At 40.2% G+C, this 22,918-nt stretch overlaps 1 protein-coding gene across 3 annotated transcripts in view; it reads right to left on the bottom strand.

Annotated features, from left to right (window-relative positions):
* Positions 1-262: 262 nt before the first annotated feature.
* SLC39A8 (solute carrier family 39 member 8) overlaps positions 263-22,918 on the bottom strand; it is an 83,169-nt gene continuing 60,513 nt past the window's right edge. For all 3 annotated transcript variants that reach the window (XM_069593613.1, XM_069593612.1, XM_069593614.1), the window contains exons 7-9: positions 4,947-5,154; positions 3,815-3,999; positions 263-1,707 (exon numbers count right to left, since the gene is read on the bottom strand). In XM_069593613.1, coding sequence (XP_069449714.1) covers positions 1,558-1,707; positions 3,815-3,999; positions 4,947-5,154 — 543 coding nt within the window. In that variant the 3' untranslated portion in view covers positions 263-1,557. The remainder of the gene's footprint in view (positions 1,708-3,814; positions 4,000-4,946; positions 5,155-22,918) is intronic.

Here is a 22,918-nt window from a genome sequence, read left to right as displayed (position 1 = left end):
CTTCTTAAATAGCGTCTCGACCCAGACATACAATCTGTGCTTTGAAAAGGTAAAGATTATTTCCTAAGATTGAATGTAAACAGGTGAAATGATAAAAATAGATTCTATGTATACTGATTTCAATGAACAATGATTAATCTTTATAGTATTTATTTGCTGAATAGCTTTGAAATAAACATACCTATGTCTCTTCCTTGTAATACCAGGTATATGAAAATCACTCAAAAACTATCCATTCAAATGAATAATGAATGACACAATACAAGGTTTCAAAGGTGTTTACTATTTGGTCAAACAATATTTTTAAATTGTCAGAGGAAAATGTACATTAACGTACATGCTAAACATTCATCACTCCTGCATTATTGCTATGTGACACAATTTTACAGCCTGTGGGACAGTATAATTCCCGAGGTCATTGTTGGCTTCTGTCAAATATTTTTCTCAGTTAAATCATCTTCCCTTAAGTGATTTGGGAGTGAGATTAGGGCTAAGATGTTCAATTATAGACCAAACTTCTATATCTACTAAATGAATAAACAGGCTCTATCTTTTATAAAAGGTAGAAAAATAATCATGCTGTGTGGGATTTTTTTTTTTTTTTTGCAAAATATACCATATAGGAAAAACATAGGCTGAATACAAAAGAAATATTTTCTGTCTCTTGGACACCCATAAAAAACATATATCTTAGTCTCTGACATACAGCCATTCAGCTGTTATTTTGCATTTACTTAAAACATCCTCTGCTAAATAGTTATGTTCATCTTTAAAAGTAAATTGCTTAAAATTACATTCAATTTCTTTCTGTAAACCAACATTTCTTCACCTTGACAAAGGAAATACATTGGATACCACCAATGAGCTGTCATCAGCTTTACATTACACTTAGAGGGAAAAAAAAATCTGAGTCTGAAATTAGTAGAGTTAACAAAATTTTACTGATTTCATATTATTTCAAGACGGGTTTCAAAGCCATCCTACAAGTCCCTATCTGTAACATAAAAACAAAACCAAAGCTATGAGCAATCTTTTTCTCCTGGATTCATTAAGGCCTTGGAATCATTCATATCTGTGTTTTGTACATTTTGATCCTCTTCCACGTTTTTATGTACTTGCTTGTGAAAGCACCAGAACAAATTAATTGAAAGAAGCCACTCTGAAACTACTTGAACATTTGATCTGACCATAGAGATTTAAAGGCTTATACAGCCTAGTTTATATTTTCTTCTGGATTTTGGTGTCAAAATGATTATAGAATGTATGTTTCTTGCTTTGTGATGGTTTTTTAATATGCGTGAAACATTAAAAAAAAGTCAGCATTTACCAAAGATCTCATGTATCAGGCTTTTCAGACTGGAACCAAAAGCTTTTTAAAGCATTTTTAACAACAAATGATGGTCTGTTTCACAGATCCTGACACCAATAATCAGTTTTCCTGACATACAGCTAAAAACAAAATTATCTTTTAACTGAATAGGATCAGCTTAAAAATCCCTCTGGAGCTGTTTTTATTTATTAAATGCCTTCATTAACACCACCATCTTTCACTTCTTATTACTCCAATTCGATTTCTCCTGCATACAAAGTAATAAGCAGGATGGCTGCGAATCCAGTTAACATCCCAGCGTTCTGAATCATGAAGAAGGTGAAATCGGTTTTTCTTCCAGTTACCTTTTCTCTCAGCATATCGTTCATCTCTGGAAACTAGAGGAAAGATATATTGTTAGATAACTGTTGCCATCTTGTGGTCAAACATAAAACAGTTATTACAGATTCCTGCGGGGGTGGGAGGGGGTGAGCGTTTCTGTCCGTGGTTTAAATGTTTTAGTACAGACAGCATAACAGCAAAAGGCAGCGTAATCAGACATCAACAAGAGTAGGAAAACTGTGTTCCCCGGGTTAGTCAATCAGTGGCTTGAGATTAACCTCATTTTATGCCTCCTCTCCCTCTCTTCCTTGCTCTCCCTGCTCCAACCACATCATTCGGACCTCAAATGTATCCAGCCTCTTTCCATCCTCAAAATCTTCACGCCTACCAAAACCTCTTTTCCCTCGTCTTTCAACGAACTAAATCTTTGAGGTTTCCGCTTTCTTACTTTCATAGGAAGGCTTCTCTTAGGCCTTCCTAACTTAGACACCCCTATTATCATATTGCATCACATATACTGTTTTTCCGTTCATTTCAGTTTTTATTTGTATTTATGTAATCATGTGTGTGGTTTTGTTTGTTGAATTACAGGTTCCCCTCTTTGCAGACAAAAAACCGTGCCTTTCTGCTCCCTCCACCATCTACAATCCCTTCCCAATTTCCAAGCCTGATATAAAAATATCAATCGATAATAGCTGATTAAATATGCTTTTAGAAACCACTATATAGTTAATTCTGGTTCTCTTCCATTTGTTTCCACTTGCTTGTTCTATCCCTCACAAAATCATAAGGTTTTTTAAATAAATGGTGCTGTCTTTGAAGACTATAACAATCTCACAGCGGTGAAAGCAATTAAAACCCCAAGTTCTGTACTTAAAATCCACTCTTTCTCAACACAAAACTTCTACTGAAAAGGCTCATGAAGAGATCTGTAAATGTCATCTTTTCAAAACACATTTCCAAGTGATTTGCTATGTACACAGTGGTGCAATGTGCCAAAGCATTCAGGAGACCTCCAGAGTCTGCGGTCACTCCATTTGCCTGATTTGAGAAAACTGTTACAAGGATACAATGGATGAAATTTGTAAAGCCATGCTGAAAAAAGCAAAGCTGCCATAAGTATATATAGCATCATTTATTCGTATGATTTCTTTAAACTGAATAACTCTAATAGATTCTGTTCTTATATTTTAAAAGGAAAGAAGTGATGACCTAACATAAATACATTATGAGGCACTAAATTCTGTGAAGAAAAACATAAATGCAGTGATGGTTCTAAGAGATGAAATCCTTGTGCTTATAAGGGTCTGCACAGAACAATGAACAGAGTTAAGAATGCAGATGGAGGACATTAAATTAGTAAATTGTATATGTAAAAACACATTCAGTTCCAAATGCAAAGGAAACATTCCTTGATTTGCATTCATTTAGCACATTTTCATTTTCTAGAAAGCCATCCATGATTTATTTGAAAATGCACGGAACCACTGATATTCTCTCCCTTACACACACACAGAGACATACGCAGAAGCAGCATAAACATAAATACAGATATAAATATATACTGACCCAAGTAAATATCGTTCAACGTTAACTTATCAAATTTACTTTAACTCAAAAGGCTCTCACTGTTTAGAACTTTGAAGTAACAGAAAGCTATTTACTTTATTCAACAAGTCATTTCCTTTCAAATATGACATCTTCTTGAAAAGGGGGTGAAAAGTCCTTCGGAGCCATACCATAGCAGTATACAAGCTTTACCCACAAGGAAAAACACTGGGAGGATATCTCTACTACAGCAAAAATAAGTCATTTCGTCCTCTAGCAATGAGATCCTACCTAGATCAAAGAATTGAGAATCACTGTCAAATCACTATTAGTACAAACCACTCAAAAAGAGTGGACCTGGAATATTTTAAATGACCACAGAAAGGCCATCCACACTGAGGAAAGCAAAAGGTCACCCTTAGAGAAGGAAATGGCAACCCACTCCAGTGTTCTTGCCTGGAGAATCCCAGGGACGGGGGAGCCTGGAGGGCTGCCCTCTATGGGGTCACACAGAGTCAGACACAACTGAAGTGACTTAGCAGCAGCAGCAGTCAATTCATAACCCAGATGTTTATTTCCAAGTTTAAAATACAACAAAATCTTTAAATTTCTTACCATGTCTGCCAGAGAAATATAGAGGAACATGCCTCCAGCAAGGGCAAAGATAATATTTGGAGCAAAATTATTGCCCACCAAGATGCCAAAAGCTAGCCCAACATAGCAGGAACACGCAGAAAGGAAATTGAATAACAAGGCTTGTCGAGTGCTCATTCCTGCATTGAGAAGGATCACAAAGTCCCCTAGAAGAAGAAGAACACGTCAAGTCAATAGTCTTTCTTTTTTTAAAATTACTTTTTACTGGAGTATAGCTGCTTTACAATGTTGTCTTAGTTTCTACTGTGCAGCAAACAGCCATTCTCTCTTTTAGATTTCCTTCCCATTTTGGTCACCACAGAGCACCAAGCAGAGTTCCCTGAGCTACACAGCAGGTTCTCACTAGTTATCTGTTTTATACACAGTGTCAATAGTAGTGGAAGCAAAAGGTGGAGAGGGTGGCAGAAGATGAGATGGTTGGATGGCATCACCAGAACTGACTCATTGGAAAATACCCTGATGCTGGGAAAGATTGAAGGTGGGCGGAGAAGGGGACGACAGAGGACGATGAGATGGTTGGATGCCATCACCGACTCAATGGACATGAGTTTGGGTAAACTCCGGGAGTTGGTGATGGACAGGGAGGCCTGGCGTGCTGCAGTCCATGGGGTCACAAAGAGTCGGACACGAATGAGCGACTGAACTGAACTGAACTCAACAGACATGAACTTGGGCAAACTTCGGGAGACAGTTTGCCCAAGGGAAGGAGAGGGAAGCCTGGCGTGCTGCAGTCCATGGGGTTGCAAGAGTCAGTCATGACAGCTATTGAACAACAACAATCAACAGAATATATATATATATATATATATATATATATATATATATAAATCTCCCAATTCATTCCACCCCACCTCTTCCCCCGTCACTGGTGTTCACACATTTATTCTCTACTTAAATAGTTTGAGTAGATTTGTTTTCTACTTAAATACTTTTTTCTCTTTTTGAATGAAATAAAAGATAATAACCAATGTCTAAAAAGGCTCCTTCACTTCAAGACATCAGCAGGAGTTTTAAGAGTATGTCATCTGAAACATCTCCCTCCCCTTAAACCAAGAAGTTAACAGACTTGGAGGACGTGAGTAGAACTCCTTACCTAACTCATGAGGGAACTCCTCGCACAGGATGGCTATGGAGGTGCTGAGTCCCTGCAGAAGAGACAAGGTGCAGGAGGCCCCGATGGCCAGGCCATCAATGAAATTGTGGAGGGCGTCACTGAGCGTTATCATCCAGGCGATCGTCCCTATTTCTGAGAGCTTCGGCCCCTTCAAACAAGTACACGAGCTTGACTCTTTTTTTCCATCCTGTAAAATAACAGAAAATCAATCCACAGGATAACCGACACTTCTTGAAAGTCCAAGCCGTACAGAGAAGTAGATGTATTATGTGTTGAGAGAGACAAATGTTTCCAACAGAAAGTTTTTCATAGTGGATAGGAACCACTAATCATAAACAATGGAGGCAAAAAACTTGGAGAAAGGAAAGGAAGAGACTGACAGGCCTTGAACAAACCACTTAAAAGACATTTTACTCTAGTTTCCCTTCAAACAATCCTTTTGACTTGTATGAACAAATTCTTCCTACTCGCTTCCTCAAATGTAATATTAATAGACATTAACCTAAGAATTTGATTTATTCATACACTTTAAAGTAAAAGAAGTTTTTCAAAGACTGAATTTAAATTCTTTTCCATGTTATAATTTGAATGCGAAATCCACATTTAACGCATGATAACATCAAGGAGTATGTATTCTAATCTATCCTGTGCCAACCCTTTAACTGTGAGCAAGTAATCTGAGCTTTAGCGTCTGTGATCGTGAAGTGAAGAGAATGCACTAAATTATTCATTTATTTTTCAATGACTTAGTAAGTTTCCACTGTGTTCCAGGTAGAGTTCTGGGTGTTTAGGCTATAATAACGTGGTCCCTACAAGCTCTAAATTTCAATGATTCTCTTAACAAATTACATGAAGTATGATTAAAACAGGCTTGTCTTTACACAACACTTCTTTCCACCATGAAACAACAGAAAATCCTAGAGCAGAGTCTTTGTAAGAATTTTAATTTCCGTAACAAATTTTTTCAAACAAAATTTAAATTTCCATAAAATTTACAAAATTGTATAAAATCAAATGACAGATGCCAACTGAAGCCTATTCCAGAAACTGTGGGAAAAGATAATAGAATGCAAATTCATTTTTAAGTAGGGAAGCAATTTGCAATTAACTGGAGAACATTTCATTCCTAATTATCCCCCCCTCAACTCTACCTCAGCAGCTAATCAACATATTTATTGAACATCTGCAATTTATACAACAGTCTATTGAATGCTATGGGAAGGCACAGAAGTGGAAAACACAGGTTCTATCTCCAAGAAGTCTATTTACCTTGGAGAAACAAGATGTAAAGTATATGACTGACTCTAAAACTTGGGCAACATATATCGACTGAAAAGGGCTTCCTTCAGAGCGATCGTCTGAGAGGTGGTGCTTTTTCTCTGACGTCACTTAACTGCTCAAAACACTTTGGGGACTATTCTTTCAAAGCTGACTTCCAGTCTTGCCACACAATTTTCGCTGTTTCATTAGTGGCAAATCTTCATCTTTGAGGGATGTTTTGTTTGTGCACGCGTGCATGCTCAGCTGCTTCAGTCGTGTCTGACTCTTCGTGACCCCACGGACGGTAGCCCGCCAGGCTCCTCTGTCCATGGGATTCTCCAGGCGAGAACACTGGATTGGGTTGCCATGCCCTCCTCCAGGGGGTTTTCCAGGCCCAGGGATCTAACCCATGTTTCCTGTGGCTCCTGCATTGCAGGTGGATTCTTTACCACTGAGCTACCAGCAATTTGCAAGGGGAACATCCCCTTCTCTCAAAAACACAGGAAGCAACATTAATCTCCTTTTACTTTAAAAGGCAGTTCTTATCAGCATAAAAAGAATTCCTTCTGGTTTTAAAATGTGGTCTTTTCACTGTACAGTGTTAAAACATAAACTGAAGCAAATTAAATAATTTAAGAGTTCATTCAAGCAAGAATGGGTTCCAAGCTAGCAGTGTCAAACCGGGAGTAGTTAGGAGCACTCTGGGGATGGGAAGCTCAGAGAGACACATTTATGGAGAAAAGATGGAAGCAAAGCAAGGAAATTATTGGTTGACTACAGCTCAATGCCTAGTTGGATGTTAGGAACTGACTGTCCTTAAGTTTTGATTTTATAACTTTGAGGCTTTGCTTTTGGATTGCTTACATATGACATTTGAGCCACCTCAGCTTGTGTCCTTATTTAATTAATTCAATAGTTGATATATCTTAAATGCACCATGTAATAAACAACAATGACTTCAGTTCAGTTCAGTTCAGTCCCTTTGCTCAGTCATGTCTGACTTTTTGCAATGCCATGGATTGCAGCACACCAGGCCTCCCTGTCCATCATCAACACCCGGAGTTTACACAAACTCATGTCCATTGAGTTGGTGATGCCATCCAACCATCTCATCCTCTGTTGTCCCCTTCTCCTCCCTCCTTCAGTCTTTCCCAGATTCAGGGTCTTTTCCAGTGAGTCAGTTCTTCACATCAGGTGGTCAAAGTATTGGAGTTTCAGCTTCAACATCAGTCCTTCCAATGAATATTCAGGACTGATTTCTTTTAGGTTGGACTGGTTGGATCTCCCTTCCAGTCCAAGGGACTCTCAAGAGTTTTCTCAAACATCACAATTCAAAAGCATCAATTCTTCGGTGCTCAGCTTTCTTTATAGTCCAACTCTCACATCCATATATGACCACAGAAAAAACCATAGCCTTGACTAGACAGACCTTTGTTGGCAAAGTAATGTCTCTGCTCTTTAATATGCTGTCCAGGTTGGTTATAACTTTCTTCCAAGGAGTAAGCGTCTTTTAATTTCATGGCTGCAATCACCATCTGCAGTGATTTTGAATCCCCCCAAATAAAGTCTGTCATTGTTTCCACTGTTTCCCCATCTATTTGACATGAAATGATGGGACCAGATGCCATGATCTTAGTTTTATGAACACTGAGTTTTAAGCCAACTTTTTCACTCTCTTCTTTCATCAAGAAGCTCTTTAGTTTTTCTTCACTTTCTGCCATAAGTGTGGTGTCATCTGCATATCTGAGGTTATTGATATTTCTTCTGGTAGTCTTCATTCCAGCTTGTGCTCCATCCAGCCCAGCATTTCTCTTGATGTACTCTGCATAGTTAAATAAGTAGGGTGACAATATACAGCCTTGATGTACTCCTTTCCCTATCTGGAACCAGTCTGTTGTCCCATGTCCAGTTCTAACTGTTGCTTCCTGACCTGCATACAGATTTCTCAGGAGGCAAGTCAGGTGCTCTGGTATTCCCATCTCTTTAAGAATTTTCCACAGTTTATTATGATCCACACAGCCACAGGCTTTGGTTTAGTCAATAAAGCAGTAGTAGATGTTTTTCTTGAACTCTCTCGCTTTTTCAATAATCCAATGGATGTTACCAATTTGATCTCTGGTTCCTCTGCCTTTTCTAAATCCAGCTTGAACATCTGGAAGTTCATGGTTCGTGTACTGTTGAAGCCTGGCTTGGAGAATTTTGAGCATTACTTTACTAGCGTGAGATGAGTGCAATCGTGCAGTAGTTTGAGCATTCTTTGGCCTTGCCTTTCTTTGGGATTGGCGACTGCACGGCACTGGAGCAGCCAAGGAGATACCCCATGTCCAAGGGCAAAGGAGAAGCTCCAGAAGGATGGTAGGAGGGGTGAATTCATGTTTAGAAACAAACCCCATTCCCACCAGAGACACTCAGAGGGCACAAACAAATCTTGTGCGTGCCAGGACCCAGGAACCCCACAGAGACTGAGACAGAACTGTGTTTGAGTGTCTCCTGAGGAGACAGGGGTCAGCAGTGGAGTGCTTCAGGGGCAGGGGCTCTGGGTGCAGCAGACCTGGGTATGGCATAAGCCCTCTTGGAGGAGGTCGTCATTACCCCACCACAGAGCTGCCAGAACTTACACAGGACTGGGAAATAGAATCTTGGAGGGCACAAACAGAATCTTGTGTGCACCAGGACCCAGGAGAGAGGAGCAATGACCCCAGAAGAGACTGACCCAGACTCGCCCGTGAATGTCCAGGAGTCTCCAGTGGAGGCGTGGATAAGTGGTGGTTTGCTGCAGGGTTGGAGGCAGACTGTAGCAGTGTGCGCATGGGACCTTTCGAAGGAGGTCACCATTATCTTCATTACCTTCAACATAGTTTGACCCCAGGTAAATAGCAGGGAGGGAACACAGCTCTACCCATCAACAGAAAACTGGATTAAAGATTTACTGAGCATGGCCCCATTCTATTGTATTGTATTGATTACAACAGAGAAAGGCATGTGTCAAGGCTGTATACTGTCTCCCTGCTTATTTAACTTATATCATGAGAAACACTGGGCTAGATGAAGCACAAGCTGGAATCAAGATAGCAGGGAGAAATGTCAATAACCTCAGATATGCAGATGGCACCACACTTAAGGCAGAAAGTGAAGAACTTGAAGAGCCTCTTGATGAAAGTGAAAGAAGAGAGTGAAAAAGTTGGCTTAAAATTCAATGTTCAGAAAACTAAGATCATCGCATCTGGTCCCATCATTTCATAGCAAATTATTTGGGGGGGATTCAAAATCACTGCAGATGGTGACTGCAGCCATGAAATTAAAAGACTCTCACTCCTTGGAAGAAAAGTTATGACCAACCTAGACAGCATATTAAAAAGCAGAGACATTACTTTTCCAACAAAGGTCTGTCTAGTCAAGGCTATGGTTTTTCCAGTAGTCATGTATGGATGTGAGAGTTGGACTATAAAGAAAACTGAGGGCAGAAGAATTGATGCTTTTGAACTGTGGTGTTTGAGAAGAATCTTGAGAGTCCCTTGGACTACAAGGAGATCCAACCAGTCCATCCCAAAGGAAATCAGTCCTGAATATTCATTGGAAGGACTGATGTTGAAGCTGAAACTCCAATACTTTGGCCACCTGATGTGAAGAACTGATTCATTGGAAAAGACCTTGATGCTGGGAAAGATTGAAGGAGGGAGGAGCAGGGGACAACAGAGGATGAGATGGTTGGATGGTATCACTGACTCGATGGACATGAGTTTGAGTAACTCCGAGAGTTGATGATGGATAGGGAGGGCTGGCATGCCGCAATCCATGGGATCGCAAAGAGTCAGACATGACTGAGCGACTGAACTGAACTGAACTGAGCATGGCCCCGCCCATCAGAACAAGACCCAGTTTCCCCCTCAGTCAGTCTCTCCCATCAGGAAGCTTCCATAAGCCTCTTATCCTTCTCCATCAGAGGGCAGACAGAATGAAAACCACAATCACAGAAAACTAACCAATCTGATCACATGGACCACACCCTTGTCTAACTCAATGAAGCTATGAGCCATGCTATGCAGGGCCACCCAAGACGGACAGGTCATTGTGGAGAGTTCTGACAATGACTTAGTACATGTCAAATGGGTGGCTTGAGTGAAAAGTCCCAGATTAGGAAACAATTACTGACAAAGAGAAACAAAGGCAATCACGAGAAAAGCCATAGAGAAAGTGACCTTGGCTTTGCAAAAACTTACTACCAAGATACACTTCAAAAGACTAGTTGTTTTTCTTTTCCAACTTGGTTTACCTAATCACATATTTATAATTTCCTTATTTACTTGTGATGACTTAGGGAAAAGCTTGCTAGACCAAGTCTTGACTACCTGACATTTTGTACAGAGCCTGTATACAAATTCCTTTAATTCTGAAAAACAAATTAATATATCAGGCATAGTTCTTTTACCTCTGAGTACAGATATTACTATGTTTATTATACTTCCTTTAATCTTATAATCTTATAATCTTATAATCTCAAATAACACTGTTGGCTAGATTAACTGTTATACGTTTTTAAAAGTCTTAGAAGAAATGAAAGCAGGCAAACATTCGCAAACAGTTCTTTTTTAATTCACCTGAACAAAGTCACTGAGCAGAGAGAACACTAGAGTCAAGTCTTTGTTAAATTAGGAATATTCTCTTTCCCGTTATTTTTTTTATCTTTCTTTGGTCTTGTTGCTTGTTTGCTTTCTTCCTTGTTTGACTTGTACACTAAAAACGAGGCTATTTCTAACCTCAGTCATGATAAGGCAATGCAATCTAATGAAAGGACCACTGGTCTGAAATCCAAGAGAACTAAGGTCTTGCTTGGCTCTGACAAGAATTACAGTGTAATCATCAGCAAGGTGCATAAAATTGCTCACCTAAATCACTAACGAAAATGAAGTCAAAGCAAAGCACAGACTAATCAGAAGGAGGGGAGAAATAATAGCATGAACAAAGTTATGAGAGGGGAAGGGAGACTGAGTACAATCCCAACTTAAGTATGGAGGGGAAGAAGAAAAAGTAAAATAAAAAAGCAGTAAGAAATCATAATGAAGAAAGCAACTGGGCTTATTGCAGAACAGTTTAAAGTTAAATAAGGCAGTTAAAGAAAGTTAAAGAAGACCAAAAAAAGAGACAAAGAGGCGGGTGTGAGAGGAGGAGGAAGAGGAAGACAGGAAGAAGAAGGAGTGGCATATGTTGGGAGGAGCTGCTGCTGCTGCCGCTAAGTCGCTTCAGTCGTGTCCGACTCTGTGCGACCCCACAGACAGCAGCGCACCAGGCTCCCCCGTCCCTGGGATTCTCCAGGCAAGAACACTGCAGTGGGTTGCCATTTCCTTCTCCAATGCATGAAAGTGAAAAGTGAAAGTGAAGTCGCTCAGTCGTGTCCGACTTCTAGCAACCCCATGGACTGCAGCCCACCAGGCTCCTCCGCCCATGGGATTTTCCAGGCAAGAGTACTGGAGTGAGGTGCCATCGTCTTCTCCATGGAAGGAGCAGGAAGAGCTATCAAAAGAGGAAGATAAGTAGGATGAGGAAAAGGAGAAGAAAAAGGAGAGGGTGGAGAAGAACAAGAAGGAGGGCAAAGAGGAGGAGGAAGATTAGGAAAAAAAAGAACGAACTTGGTTATCCTGCATAGGACATGGATCATATAAATATGGCTTATACCTGCAATGAAATACTATGCAGAGTAGCAGAGATGATGAATATCTGTATTTTTCCAAAACATAGCATTGAGGTAAAGTATATTTATATTTATACATAACAACATGCCTAGTAGGCACCTTTTGTAAAAAATTAGTATTATAATCTCATGATGGTTTGAGTGCAACTTGAAAAGATACATATAAAAATGCTAATCATGGTTCTCCCTTGAGGACAGTACTATGGGTAATCCTTGGGTTTCTTCTTTTGTCTTTTATGGGTGTTCTGGATTTTTTGCATTATGTTATTACAATACTCAGAAAACAAAACATTAAAGCCGTGGGATGAGAACCAGCAAGAGGCAAAAGTGAACCTGTAATAACTCAGGAGTTATCACCAGCAAACAAGGTAAAGCTGGAAAAGCAGGCTGCCTTCCAGGTTTAGTCTGCATTTAAGAGGGTGTATGGTCCTACTGAGTGAAATCCTTTCTTGTTAAATTAATGGCTGCAAAGATCAGCATGAACACTATCAGAATTCACTCTGCATTGGGGGAGGCAATGTGAGCAATGATTAATAAAAATGTTTTTTATGGTTTGTTATCTTCTATTTTACTGATAAGAAGGTAAAAGCAAGCAACCACTGCAGTTAAAGTTAAATTTCAAATTCCATATACCATGCTGAAAGAATTTTACATAGCAAGAATTCTGGTTATTAAAAAAAAAAGCACCAAGTCAAAAAGGAAAGTAGAAATCCCCCAAAAACCATAATTAAGATGGCAAAAGGAAGTACAAATAAACAAAAGCTGAAAATTATATGCAAAGCTAAACATAAAATCTACACCCATAAAAGAGAAACTGATATAACATAAAAACTATAAAATATTATTTTAAGAGGCCACAAATAAAGAGAGGTGAGAGTTAAAGAAGAGGCACTGAATGCAAGCTAGCTTAATGATTCAAGGGAATGGGCTTTGGCACCAAATGGATGTGAGTTTAAGTAATGGCTCTGCTACTTAATAGATCCATGTCCTTTGGAAAGTTACTTGGATCTTAGCTAATGCAGTAAGGCAAGAAAAGTAAATAAAGGGTATATACATATTGGGAAGAAATAAATAAAACTGTCTCTGTTGGCAAACGGACATGACTGTCTATGTAGAAAATGCTAAAGGCTCAACAAAAAAGCTCCTAAAACATAATAAGCAAGTCTGGCAAGGTTACAGGATGCAGGTTAACATATAAAACTCAGTTGCTTTCCAATATGCCAGCAATGAACACGTAGAATTTGAAATTAAAATCATAATAGCATGTATATTGGTACCCCCTAAAATTAACTACTCAGGTATAAATCTAACAAAATAGGTGGAAGACCTATATGAGGAAAGGCACAAAACTATGATGAAAGAAATCAAAGAATTATTCCATTCATGCATTAGAAGACAATGAATAGTTGTCAAAATGTTAGTCCTTTCCAAGTTGAACAACAGACGCAGTGCAATCCCAATCAAAATCTCAGAATGTTATTTTGTCGACATTTTTTTAAATTCTTTTTTTATTTTTTTTTTTATTTTTTGTTTTTGTTTTTTTTTTTTTTAGTTTTTTTATTTTTTAAATTTTAAAATCTTTAATTCTTACATGCATTCCCAAACATGAACCCCCCTCCCACCTCCCTCCCCATAACATATTTCTGGGTCATCCCCATGCACCAGCCCCAAGCATGCTGCATCCTGCGTCAGACATAGACTGGCGATTAAATTCTAAATCTATATGAAAACAAAAAATTCCTGGAATAGCTAACACAACATTGAAGGAAAAAAAGAAGTTAGTTAACTGACACTATCTCACTTCAAGACTTACTACGAAGCTACAGTAATCAAGATGGTGCAGTATTGATGGAATAATAGATAAATAGATCAATGGAACAGAATAGAGAGCCTAGAAATAGACACATATAAACATGGTCTACTTATCTTGAACCAAGAAGCAAAAGCAATACAATGGAGGAAGTCTTTTCTTATATTCTGTGGCTTGTCTTCTCATTCTGTTGGCATTGTGTTTTGCAAGAAGGTTTAAATGGTACTGAAATAAATGGATATCCATATTAAAAAAAAAAAAGAAAAACAAGAGTCTAGACACAGACTTGACACCCTTCACAAAAAAATGAACTCAAAATGGATCATAGACCTAACTATAAATGCCAAACTCTAAAACTCCTAGATGATAAGATGGGAGAAAACCTAGATGACCCTGAGTACGGCCATGGCTTTTTAGATACAACACCAAAAGCATAATCCGTGAAAGAAAGAATTGCTGGCCTGGACTTTATTAAACTTTAAACCTTCTTGCAAAAGACAATGCCAATAGAATGAAAAGACAAGCCACAGAATGTGAGAAAACATTTGCCAAAGACAAATATCTGGTATCTGATAAAGACTTAAGCAAAACATACAATAAGAAAACAATCAATTAAAAAATGAGCCAAAGACCTTAACAGACACTTCATCAAAGAAGACTTACAGAGGGCAAATAAGGGTATGAAAAGATGCTCCATATCATATGTCATCAGGGAAAAGCAAATTGAAACAAGATAACGCTACACACCTATTAGAATGGCCAAACTCAGTAGCACTGACACCACCAAATACAGGCAAGGATTTGGAGCAGCAAGAACACTCATTCATTGCCAGTGGGGATGTAAAATGGTACAGACACTTTGGAAGACAGTTTGGCAATTTCTTACAAAACTAAACATATTCTTCCCATACAATTCAGCAGTGATGCTCCTTGATAGTCACCCAGAGAAGCTGGAAACTTATGTCCACATAAAGACCTGTACACAGATGTTTACAGTAATTTTTTTCCTAATTGTGAAAATTTGGAAGCAACTAAGATATCCTTAATTAAGTGAGTGGATAAATAAACTATGAGACATCCAGACAACAGAATCTTATTAAAGTCCCCCAGCCTCCAAATGAGCTATCAAGCCATGAAAAGACATGGATGACTCTTAAATGTACATTACTAAATACAAGAAGCCAAATTTGAAAAGGCTACATAGTGTATGATTGTAACTATATGACATTCTGAAAAAGGCAAAACTATATATGGAGACAATAAAAAGATTAGTGGTTGCCAGTTGGTGGAAAAGAGAGATGGATATGTGAAGCACGGAGAACTTTAGGGCAGCGGACATGCTCTATATGATGCTACAGTGATGGATACATTACACATTTGTTCAAACCCATGGAATGTAGAAAACCAAGAGTGAAATGGAAACAGTGGACTCTGGTGATTATGATATGTCCATGGATGTTCACCAGTTGTTAATGTACTGATCTGGTGGGGGACATTGATAATGGGGGAGGTTACACAAGTGTGGAGACAGGGAATATATGGGAAATCTCTGTACTTTCCTCTCAACTTTGCTAAACTGCTCTTAAAAAAAAAAAAAACTTGGAATTGATTTTAGATTCCTTATCTGTAGAATAGAGAAAATACTACTACCCACTCCATAGGATTAAATGATGATTAAATGACATGTCTATAAACTAAGTATGCCACAAATGGGTACTATTGCCACATAGATTATTTTATCTAACAAAGCACAGAGGAATTAAGCATTACTAAAAGGAAAAGAAACAAAAACTGCCTGAGAAGTGTGTGCATGACCAAAGGCTGCTCACATATGATCCTTAAATAAATTCTCCTGCATACTGATCGAGATGATTGGAGAAAATGGGAGAAAAAGTAAATCTATGCAAAAAAGGAGCTTTGGAAAAGTGAGCAGGTGCAGCGACATATTAAAAAGAAACAAGGAGCGACTCCCCCAGTGCTCCAGTGGCTGAGTCTGCCTTGCAATGCAGGGGACTCAGGTTTAATCTCTGGTCAGGGAACCAAGATCTCACACGCCTCGGAGCTACTGAGCCTGTGCACAAAAGATCCCGCTTATGGCAACTAAGACCCAACACAGACAAACAAATAAATACTAAAAAAAAAAAAAAGGAAAAAAGAAAAATTGTTAACTAGGAAGTGTGAGCTTGGACATAAATATACTCTACTGAACTTTCAACTACTAAGAGTCAGGAGGTTAATTAGCCAGAAGGTAAAATCCACTATAAAAAGTATGTAGTCTGAGTTAACAAGTTTATCTGAATCAGACAACTGACCGCTAATAGGAAGAAAGGCATCTCTAAGATGTAAAGTAGTATCCTACATAGTTAGCGTTTCAGTTTACAAAGAGCTTTCATATATTAGTGTCTTTGTTTTCTTTTGACCTTTACAACATCCTCATGAGTAAAACAGAACAAATATAGTATCCTAATTTTAGAGACAAGGAGAATGACAATCCAAGAATATAAAGTACTTGCTCAACATCACACAGGTGTTGGGATTAAGCTCCTTAATTATTTACCAAACACCTATTTTAGAGCAGGCAGGAACTCTGCAAAGAACCGAGAACTGAAACATAAATAAAAAGAACCTGCATGTTGTTGGAATTCATAGTCCCCAAAGGAACATCCAAGATTCAAACTTCAGGGCTGTGATGATTAATTCCCATTAGCCCTTTCAGAATGACTTCCCACCTTCTCACCCTGCTCTCTGTCCTGAAGCTGTTTTTCCTGAATGGGCCATTGCTACAGGCTTCCTGTCCTCTGGTTTCCATTTAAGATGGACAACTAGTAAGCCTTACAGGGAATTCAGGGGGAGAAAGAAAGGAGAAATCAAGATCTTTATTCCTTTGATACCCTCTTGTGCGGTCGACTCAAGCCGTCAATGACCCTCAAATGGAGAACACAGCTCGTCTCAAGACAACTTTATTCCTAGAAGCTCCTTTCTCTCCCTCCTTTGGGTCCAGGGGTGGTAATAATTTTGCCATTACTGGTCCCTGGTTCAAGCACTACTCTTCTACCCAACTCGTACCTTATAAATCAATCTTCCTGAAATTATTCTACTTTGAGTGGTCTGTTTCCTATTGGATCCTGATAGAATCACTGGTGCTGGAAATGGCCATAAAAAAACAGGCCTCAAAATGGAATATAACTGGGTTTTTCATACATTCAAAGTATGGGAAATGGAACAGTGGTTACCCACGGGTAGGCTGCATTTTTCGCCGAAACCCAGGGCATGAAAGGGCTCTGCAAGATCTGGGCTGTGCTCTAAGTTTTCCTGCCATTTGGTTCTTACGACCCAGCAGACTAAGTGTTATTAGAAAAGTCTGTGGCAGAGAGAGATGCTGAAAGGAGCCTTCTGGCAAGCCCTGGTCAGAGAATTCACAGCACAGGTCCCTAAGATGTTAGGGTAAAGCCATGCCCTCTTTTGCCATTAACTATTCTTTATCTATCCCTGGTGGCTCAGATGGTAAAGCGTCTGCCTACAATGCGGGAGCCCTGGGTTCGATCCCTGGTTTGGGAAGATCCCCTGGAGAAAGAAATGGCAACCCACTCCAGTACTCTTGCCTGGAAAATCCCATGGACGGAGGAGTCTGGTAGGCTACAGTCGATGGGGTCACAAAGAGTCGGACATGACTGAGCGACTTCACTTTCACTTTCTTTTCATTCTTTATCTCAAGGCTTCCCAGGTGGCACTAGTGGTAAGGAAACCACCTGTCAGTGCAGGAGACATAAGAGATGCAGGTTCTATCCTTCGGTTGGGAAGAGCCCCTGGAGGAGGCGTGGCAACCCATTTCAGTATTCTTGTCTGGAGAATCCTCATGGACAGAGGAGCCTGGTGGGCTACAGTTCACAGAGTCACAAAGAGTCAGACACAACTGAAGCAACTGAGCATGCACACACACAATTTTTATCGCAAAAGCTGTGACTTGCTTGCTCCTGCGTCCTTGGAGAGACTTACCTCGTGCCCATGGGACATCAAGTGAGTGAGAGGTCATACACAACATGAACTGGAAGTTATCTGATCCAACAAGCCATAAATTCAGTTGCCCACACCAGCATTCCATTATCAAATTTATAAACAAAAACAAGCCCATACCAGCCTTGAAGATACAAGCAAATTACAATGGCAGTTGATTCAGACCCTCATAACCTAAGCCTAATACTGCATCTCTTTTTCCTCAACAACAGTAAGGCTACATGGGGCATTTCCTATGGCCAGTTAACTGTGAATAGTGTTCCAACACCAACCAGCTATAGAATCTTACTCACAATGAACTTAAAATATAGATAAAGATAAATCCTCCAAGTGGGCAGAACTTTTAAGCGTGATGTTGAACTTCATGTAGAAGTAATGGCTGAGATATAGGTCTACACTAACTCATGAGGGAGAGCTCAAAGAGTGGGCCAGGTGAACAGAGACTTTCAAAAGACAAAACTGGAAACTGGTGGCAGAGATCTGGGGAAAAATATTTAGACGGACCACTTGTAAAAGGTGCAGAATGTGAAGACCATTCTATTCTGTTGAATCTCATAAGAGGCTACCACCGAGGATGGTCTCAATAATAAGCACCAAGAAGACTGTAAATATCATTTTGGGCATCTTTCATCAGCCATCCCAGTGTCTGCTTAATGGCCTATACACAAAGAAGTCAGATTAGTGGGGATGGAGACCATTCATGGGGGATTTCAAAGTGCTCTAACACAAATTTGGAGAGAAAGAGGAGAGGGGGACCAGGGTATTTTATTCCCTGGGCTCCCTCCTTGGTGGGGTAACTTAGGCTGGCCATGACCCTAATGAGAGATCCCTGCTCCACTGAACAGTGGCTTTCTGTACAACACTAGTTCCCTCCAAGTTCTAGTAAACTTCTTCCTCCCCCTTCCCTTTGGACATAAGATTGCTAACAGTTCCACCATTTCAAGTTCCAAGTTTATTGCACTTTCCCCTGTGGTTAACCCACACCTTGCCCCGAATTTTGTAAATTGCCCATTTTCTATTTTGTATCTTTCCTTGAAAATGCCATCTCTTCTGGAAAGGATGATTGATTCAAACTCATCTGCTCATTCCCCATACAGCAATCCCTGACTCTGTATATACTATTAAATATATTTCAACAGAAAAACTTGCAAAAAGGATTAAATAGACACAAAGATATAAAGAGTTAAAGGCACTATTCTGCTGCTGCTGCTTCGTCACTTCAGTCATGTCAGACTCCGTGTGGCCCTATGGACTGTAGCCCACCAGGCTCCGCTGTTCATGGAATTCTCCAGGCAAGAATACTGGGGAGGGTTACCATGCCCTCCTCCAGGGGATCTTCCCAACCCAGGGATCGAACCTGGGTCCCCTGCATTGCAGGCAGATTCTTTACCACTGAGCCGCCAGTGAAGCCCTAAAAGCAATATACAATATAAAATTTCAATAGATTTTGTTTTTATAACTATATTTTCAAGTGATTTCAATGGACTTTATAGCTGATGGTTCCTTTATCCTTCCTCTAGCCCTAAAAAGTCAGTCTCAGCTCACAAAAACCAAAATCAAACTTCACAGGAGAAAGGAGAAATTATTTTTATTCTTTAATGCCTATAACCAAATGTAATTCGAATATACTTAGTCTCTAGTCATTTGGTTTCAGGAAAAAACTTCATAACCATTTTCAAAACTCTCCTTGCAATGAAAATAACCATTAACAAGAAAATAACAATTTCCAGAAACCTTGAAAATGGTTTCCTTTCCCTCTGCCTCTTCTGCGAAATTAGACTGAAGTTGTTTAGCTCCTTAGGAGTTGAAATAATAGTTTCTCATTTTCAGCTGGGGACCATATCACTTTACTATCCTACAAAAATAATTTAAGAGAAATCTGAGGGGTTTTCAAGAAATTATGCTCCTATTTTGCCAATGAAACTTAAAGTATATAGTAATTAAGTATTTACAGTTTCCTAATGGACCACTTACGCCACTCTGAAAGGAAGCCTACTGTTTCTACAGACCAGGAGGGCATTAATACTCTGATACATTCGGGAAGCAGAACACCATTTCTTATAAAAAGCCTGCATAATGTACTCCCCATCCCACACAACCCTCATTATTACTGAGAAGTCTTAAAGGGACTCAGAAGGCACTAGGAAATTGGTTAAGTTTTCATGTAAGTTGGAGAAATTTGTTGCTGCGCTCTTGAAAAATGAAGTTCCCCAAAAGCAGGGATACCTACATTGCTCAGTATGAAGTCCTACAGACTAGTTCAGATGAGGAGACATGGGAAGGGTGGGATGTGGTAGGGGAACCGCCCCCATGCAGCAGCTGCCTGTGGTGTAATTACCATCTGACATGAATTATGTGAAATGAACTGAAATACAGAAGATCCCACCCAGTGCACTGCAAGTGACTGACTACCCAGGCCTGCAAAAGATGAGGGTGGGCTGTCTGATCTGCAGAGAACTAGAAGCACAAGTTTCTTAGGGCAAGAAGCTCAGGACAGTGATAAGAGACCAGGAATGACAGCTGACAAGAAGGACAAGAGCAAGCGCCAGCTGCAGTCACTGCAACAGAAGAAGCGATGATGAGCACAGTGGAGGTGTTAAGAAACAGGCAGCCCGCCAGCAGTGAAGAAAGTGAGCAACAAAGGGTCAACCCTGTCCTCTGAGACAGCAACCAGTCCCTGGGCTCTAGTAAAACGGAGCATCGTCACTTAGTATGTGGAGAGTGAGGGGTGAGAATTACACAGTACACAGGGGATGGGGTACCAGGACCTCCTTTCCTCTTAAAGATATAAATATGATTCTCTGAGGATTCGCTTACCAGTTAAAGAAAAGAAGAATTTTATTGACATACAGTTGATTTACAATGTTGTGTTAATGTCCGCTGTATGGGAAAGTGACTCTGTCATACATACATACATATTCTTTTATTAAAAACAAAGATGTAATTTTATTGGCTTTGTTTCCACTCGTTGTTTGTTTGCTTGCTGTTGTTGGGTTTCATTGTTTTTATTTTTTATTTTCTGGCTGTGCCACTTGGCATGTGGGATCAAACCCACACCCACTCCATTAAAAGCTCAGAATCTTAACCACTGGACCACTAGGGAAGTCCCATATACAATATTTCTTTATAGTCAAGAAAAGAAATTTCCTACTGAGGAACTGAGCATGAAAGACATAGGGTATACTCAGGGAGCACAGAAGAGTAATAACGATAATAGTAGTAGTGGAAGTGAAAGCCACTCGGTCATGTCCAGCTCTCTGTGACCTCATTGACTGAACAGTCCATGGGATTCTCCAGGCCAGAATGCTGGAGTGGGTAGCCTTTTCCTTCTCCAGGGCATCTTCCCAACTCAGGGATCGAACCCAGGCCTCCTGCACTGTAGGTGGACTCTTTACCAGCTGAGCCACCAGGGAAGCCCAAGAACACGGGATTGGGCAGCCTATCCCTTCTCCAGCGGATCTTCCTGACCCAGGTATCAAACTGGGTCTCCTGCATTGCAGGCACATTCTTTACCAACTGAACTATCAGGGAAGCCCAGTAGTAGTAGTACGAGTCATTTAATCATCACAATAACCTTAAAAGGTTATTGTTCCCACTTTATAAATGAGGAAAGTGAAGTATAAAGAGATTAAGTAATGCTCAGAGTCATACCTCTAGAAAAGAGTAGAGACAGCATTTAAACTTCTATGCCAAACAAGCTATGCCTATGATCTCCAGGAAAGGTGGGGTTTTATTTCCTCTTATTCGCTCCTGTTCATCCAGTAGGTAGCACTACAAGCATTCTGAACACTTAGTGTCTGAATAGATGAAGGTGAAGTAATAGTAAAAGTACATTTTTTCTCATGACAGATTCACAGACCATTGTCATACGCAGCATCTATTCCAGTCTCTCCAAAGAGCAAACATAATGGGCATTTATACAATGTGGGAAAGGTTTGCATAGAAAAATGCCCCTTAATCAATTCCGAACTGGTTCATCTACATTAAAAAAAAACAAAAACTCTGAAAGTGCAGAAGTGTTTTTGTTGTTCTTTGTTTTCTTACCAATTCTTTAATGTCGTGGAGCCAGATCAAAAGCTCCTGGCAGACAAGGATTTTGTCTGCATTTCAGCCCCAAATGTAACACAGCTGAGACTTCCCTGGTGGTCCAACGGTTAGGAATCTGCACTTCCACTGTAGGGGGCCTGGATTTGATCCCTGGTCAGGGAACTAAGATAAGATCCCACATGCCTGTTGCACTGTGCATCCAAAAATTAATTGAATATATATATGGAGGTGTTCAATAAATTTTTAAAAATAAATCAGGGGGAGAGGGGACTTGTTTCGCTCAACTGAATGGACTGACCGAATGCCAAAATCACACTTTAGTCAGCAGATGTCAGCACCTCTATAGCCATTCCAGTGGCCACCAGAGGACTGAAGGCTTTAATTAGCAGCTATTTTGCATCTAATTCAAGGATAGTTACACGGTTTTAAGAAGATTGTTGGAGGAAAGTGAAAGTGAAGTCGCTCAGTCGTGTCCGACTCTTTGCGACCCGTGGACTGTAGCCCACCAAGCTCCTCTGTCCATGGGATTCTCCAGGCAAGAATACTGGAGTGAGTTGCCATTTCCTTCTCCAGGGGATCTTCTCGACCCAGGGATCAGACCCAGGTCTCCCACATTGCAGGCAGACACTTTAACCTCTGCACCACCAGGGAAGCCCTTAAATACAAGAATAGTCTCTCAGAAAACCTCCTATAGAGACACAGAACTTCAGATCCAAGTACTAACATCAAAGATTTCAAGGGAGGAAAGGAAGCCAGGTTGAAAGAAGGGGGAGGAGGCGGGAGAGGGGGGCGAAAGGGGTGGCCTTACAGACGTCTCCTGCCACCTACAGATACCCAGGCGTTATGGGACTTTTCCCTGGGCCTCCAGAGAAGGGAGGACTGGAACTCGGCCCTACCAGAAATCAGAACCAGACCAGAACCAGAATTTGAGTTCTCTGCCAAGAGGAGGTGATCAGTCTCCAATCCTCAGCTCAGGCTGAGGGCCCTTCGACCAGATTCCTACCAGGGGACTAGAAAAACAGGGAAGGATAGGAAGGGTTAAGGAGAGGAAAGAGAGAGGGAAGGGGAGAGAGGTCAATAAAGTCTTTTGTTCCTTACCAGTTAGGGCACTCTGGCCAGTTGTCTGCGTCA

This window comes from Ovis canadensis, chromosome 6 (assembly GCF_042477335.2).
Source record: "Ovis canadensis isolate MfBH-ARS-UI-01 breed Bighorn chromosome 6, ARS-UI_OviCan_v2, whole genome shotgun sequence".
In the NCBI taxonomy this organism is placed as follows: Eukaryota; Metazoa; Chordata; class Mammalia; order Artiodactyla; family Bovidae; genus Ovis; species Ovis canadensis.
The sequence above is the reverse complement of the archived record's forward strand: the minus strand, read 5'-3'. Positions and strand labels throughout refer to the sequence as shown.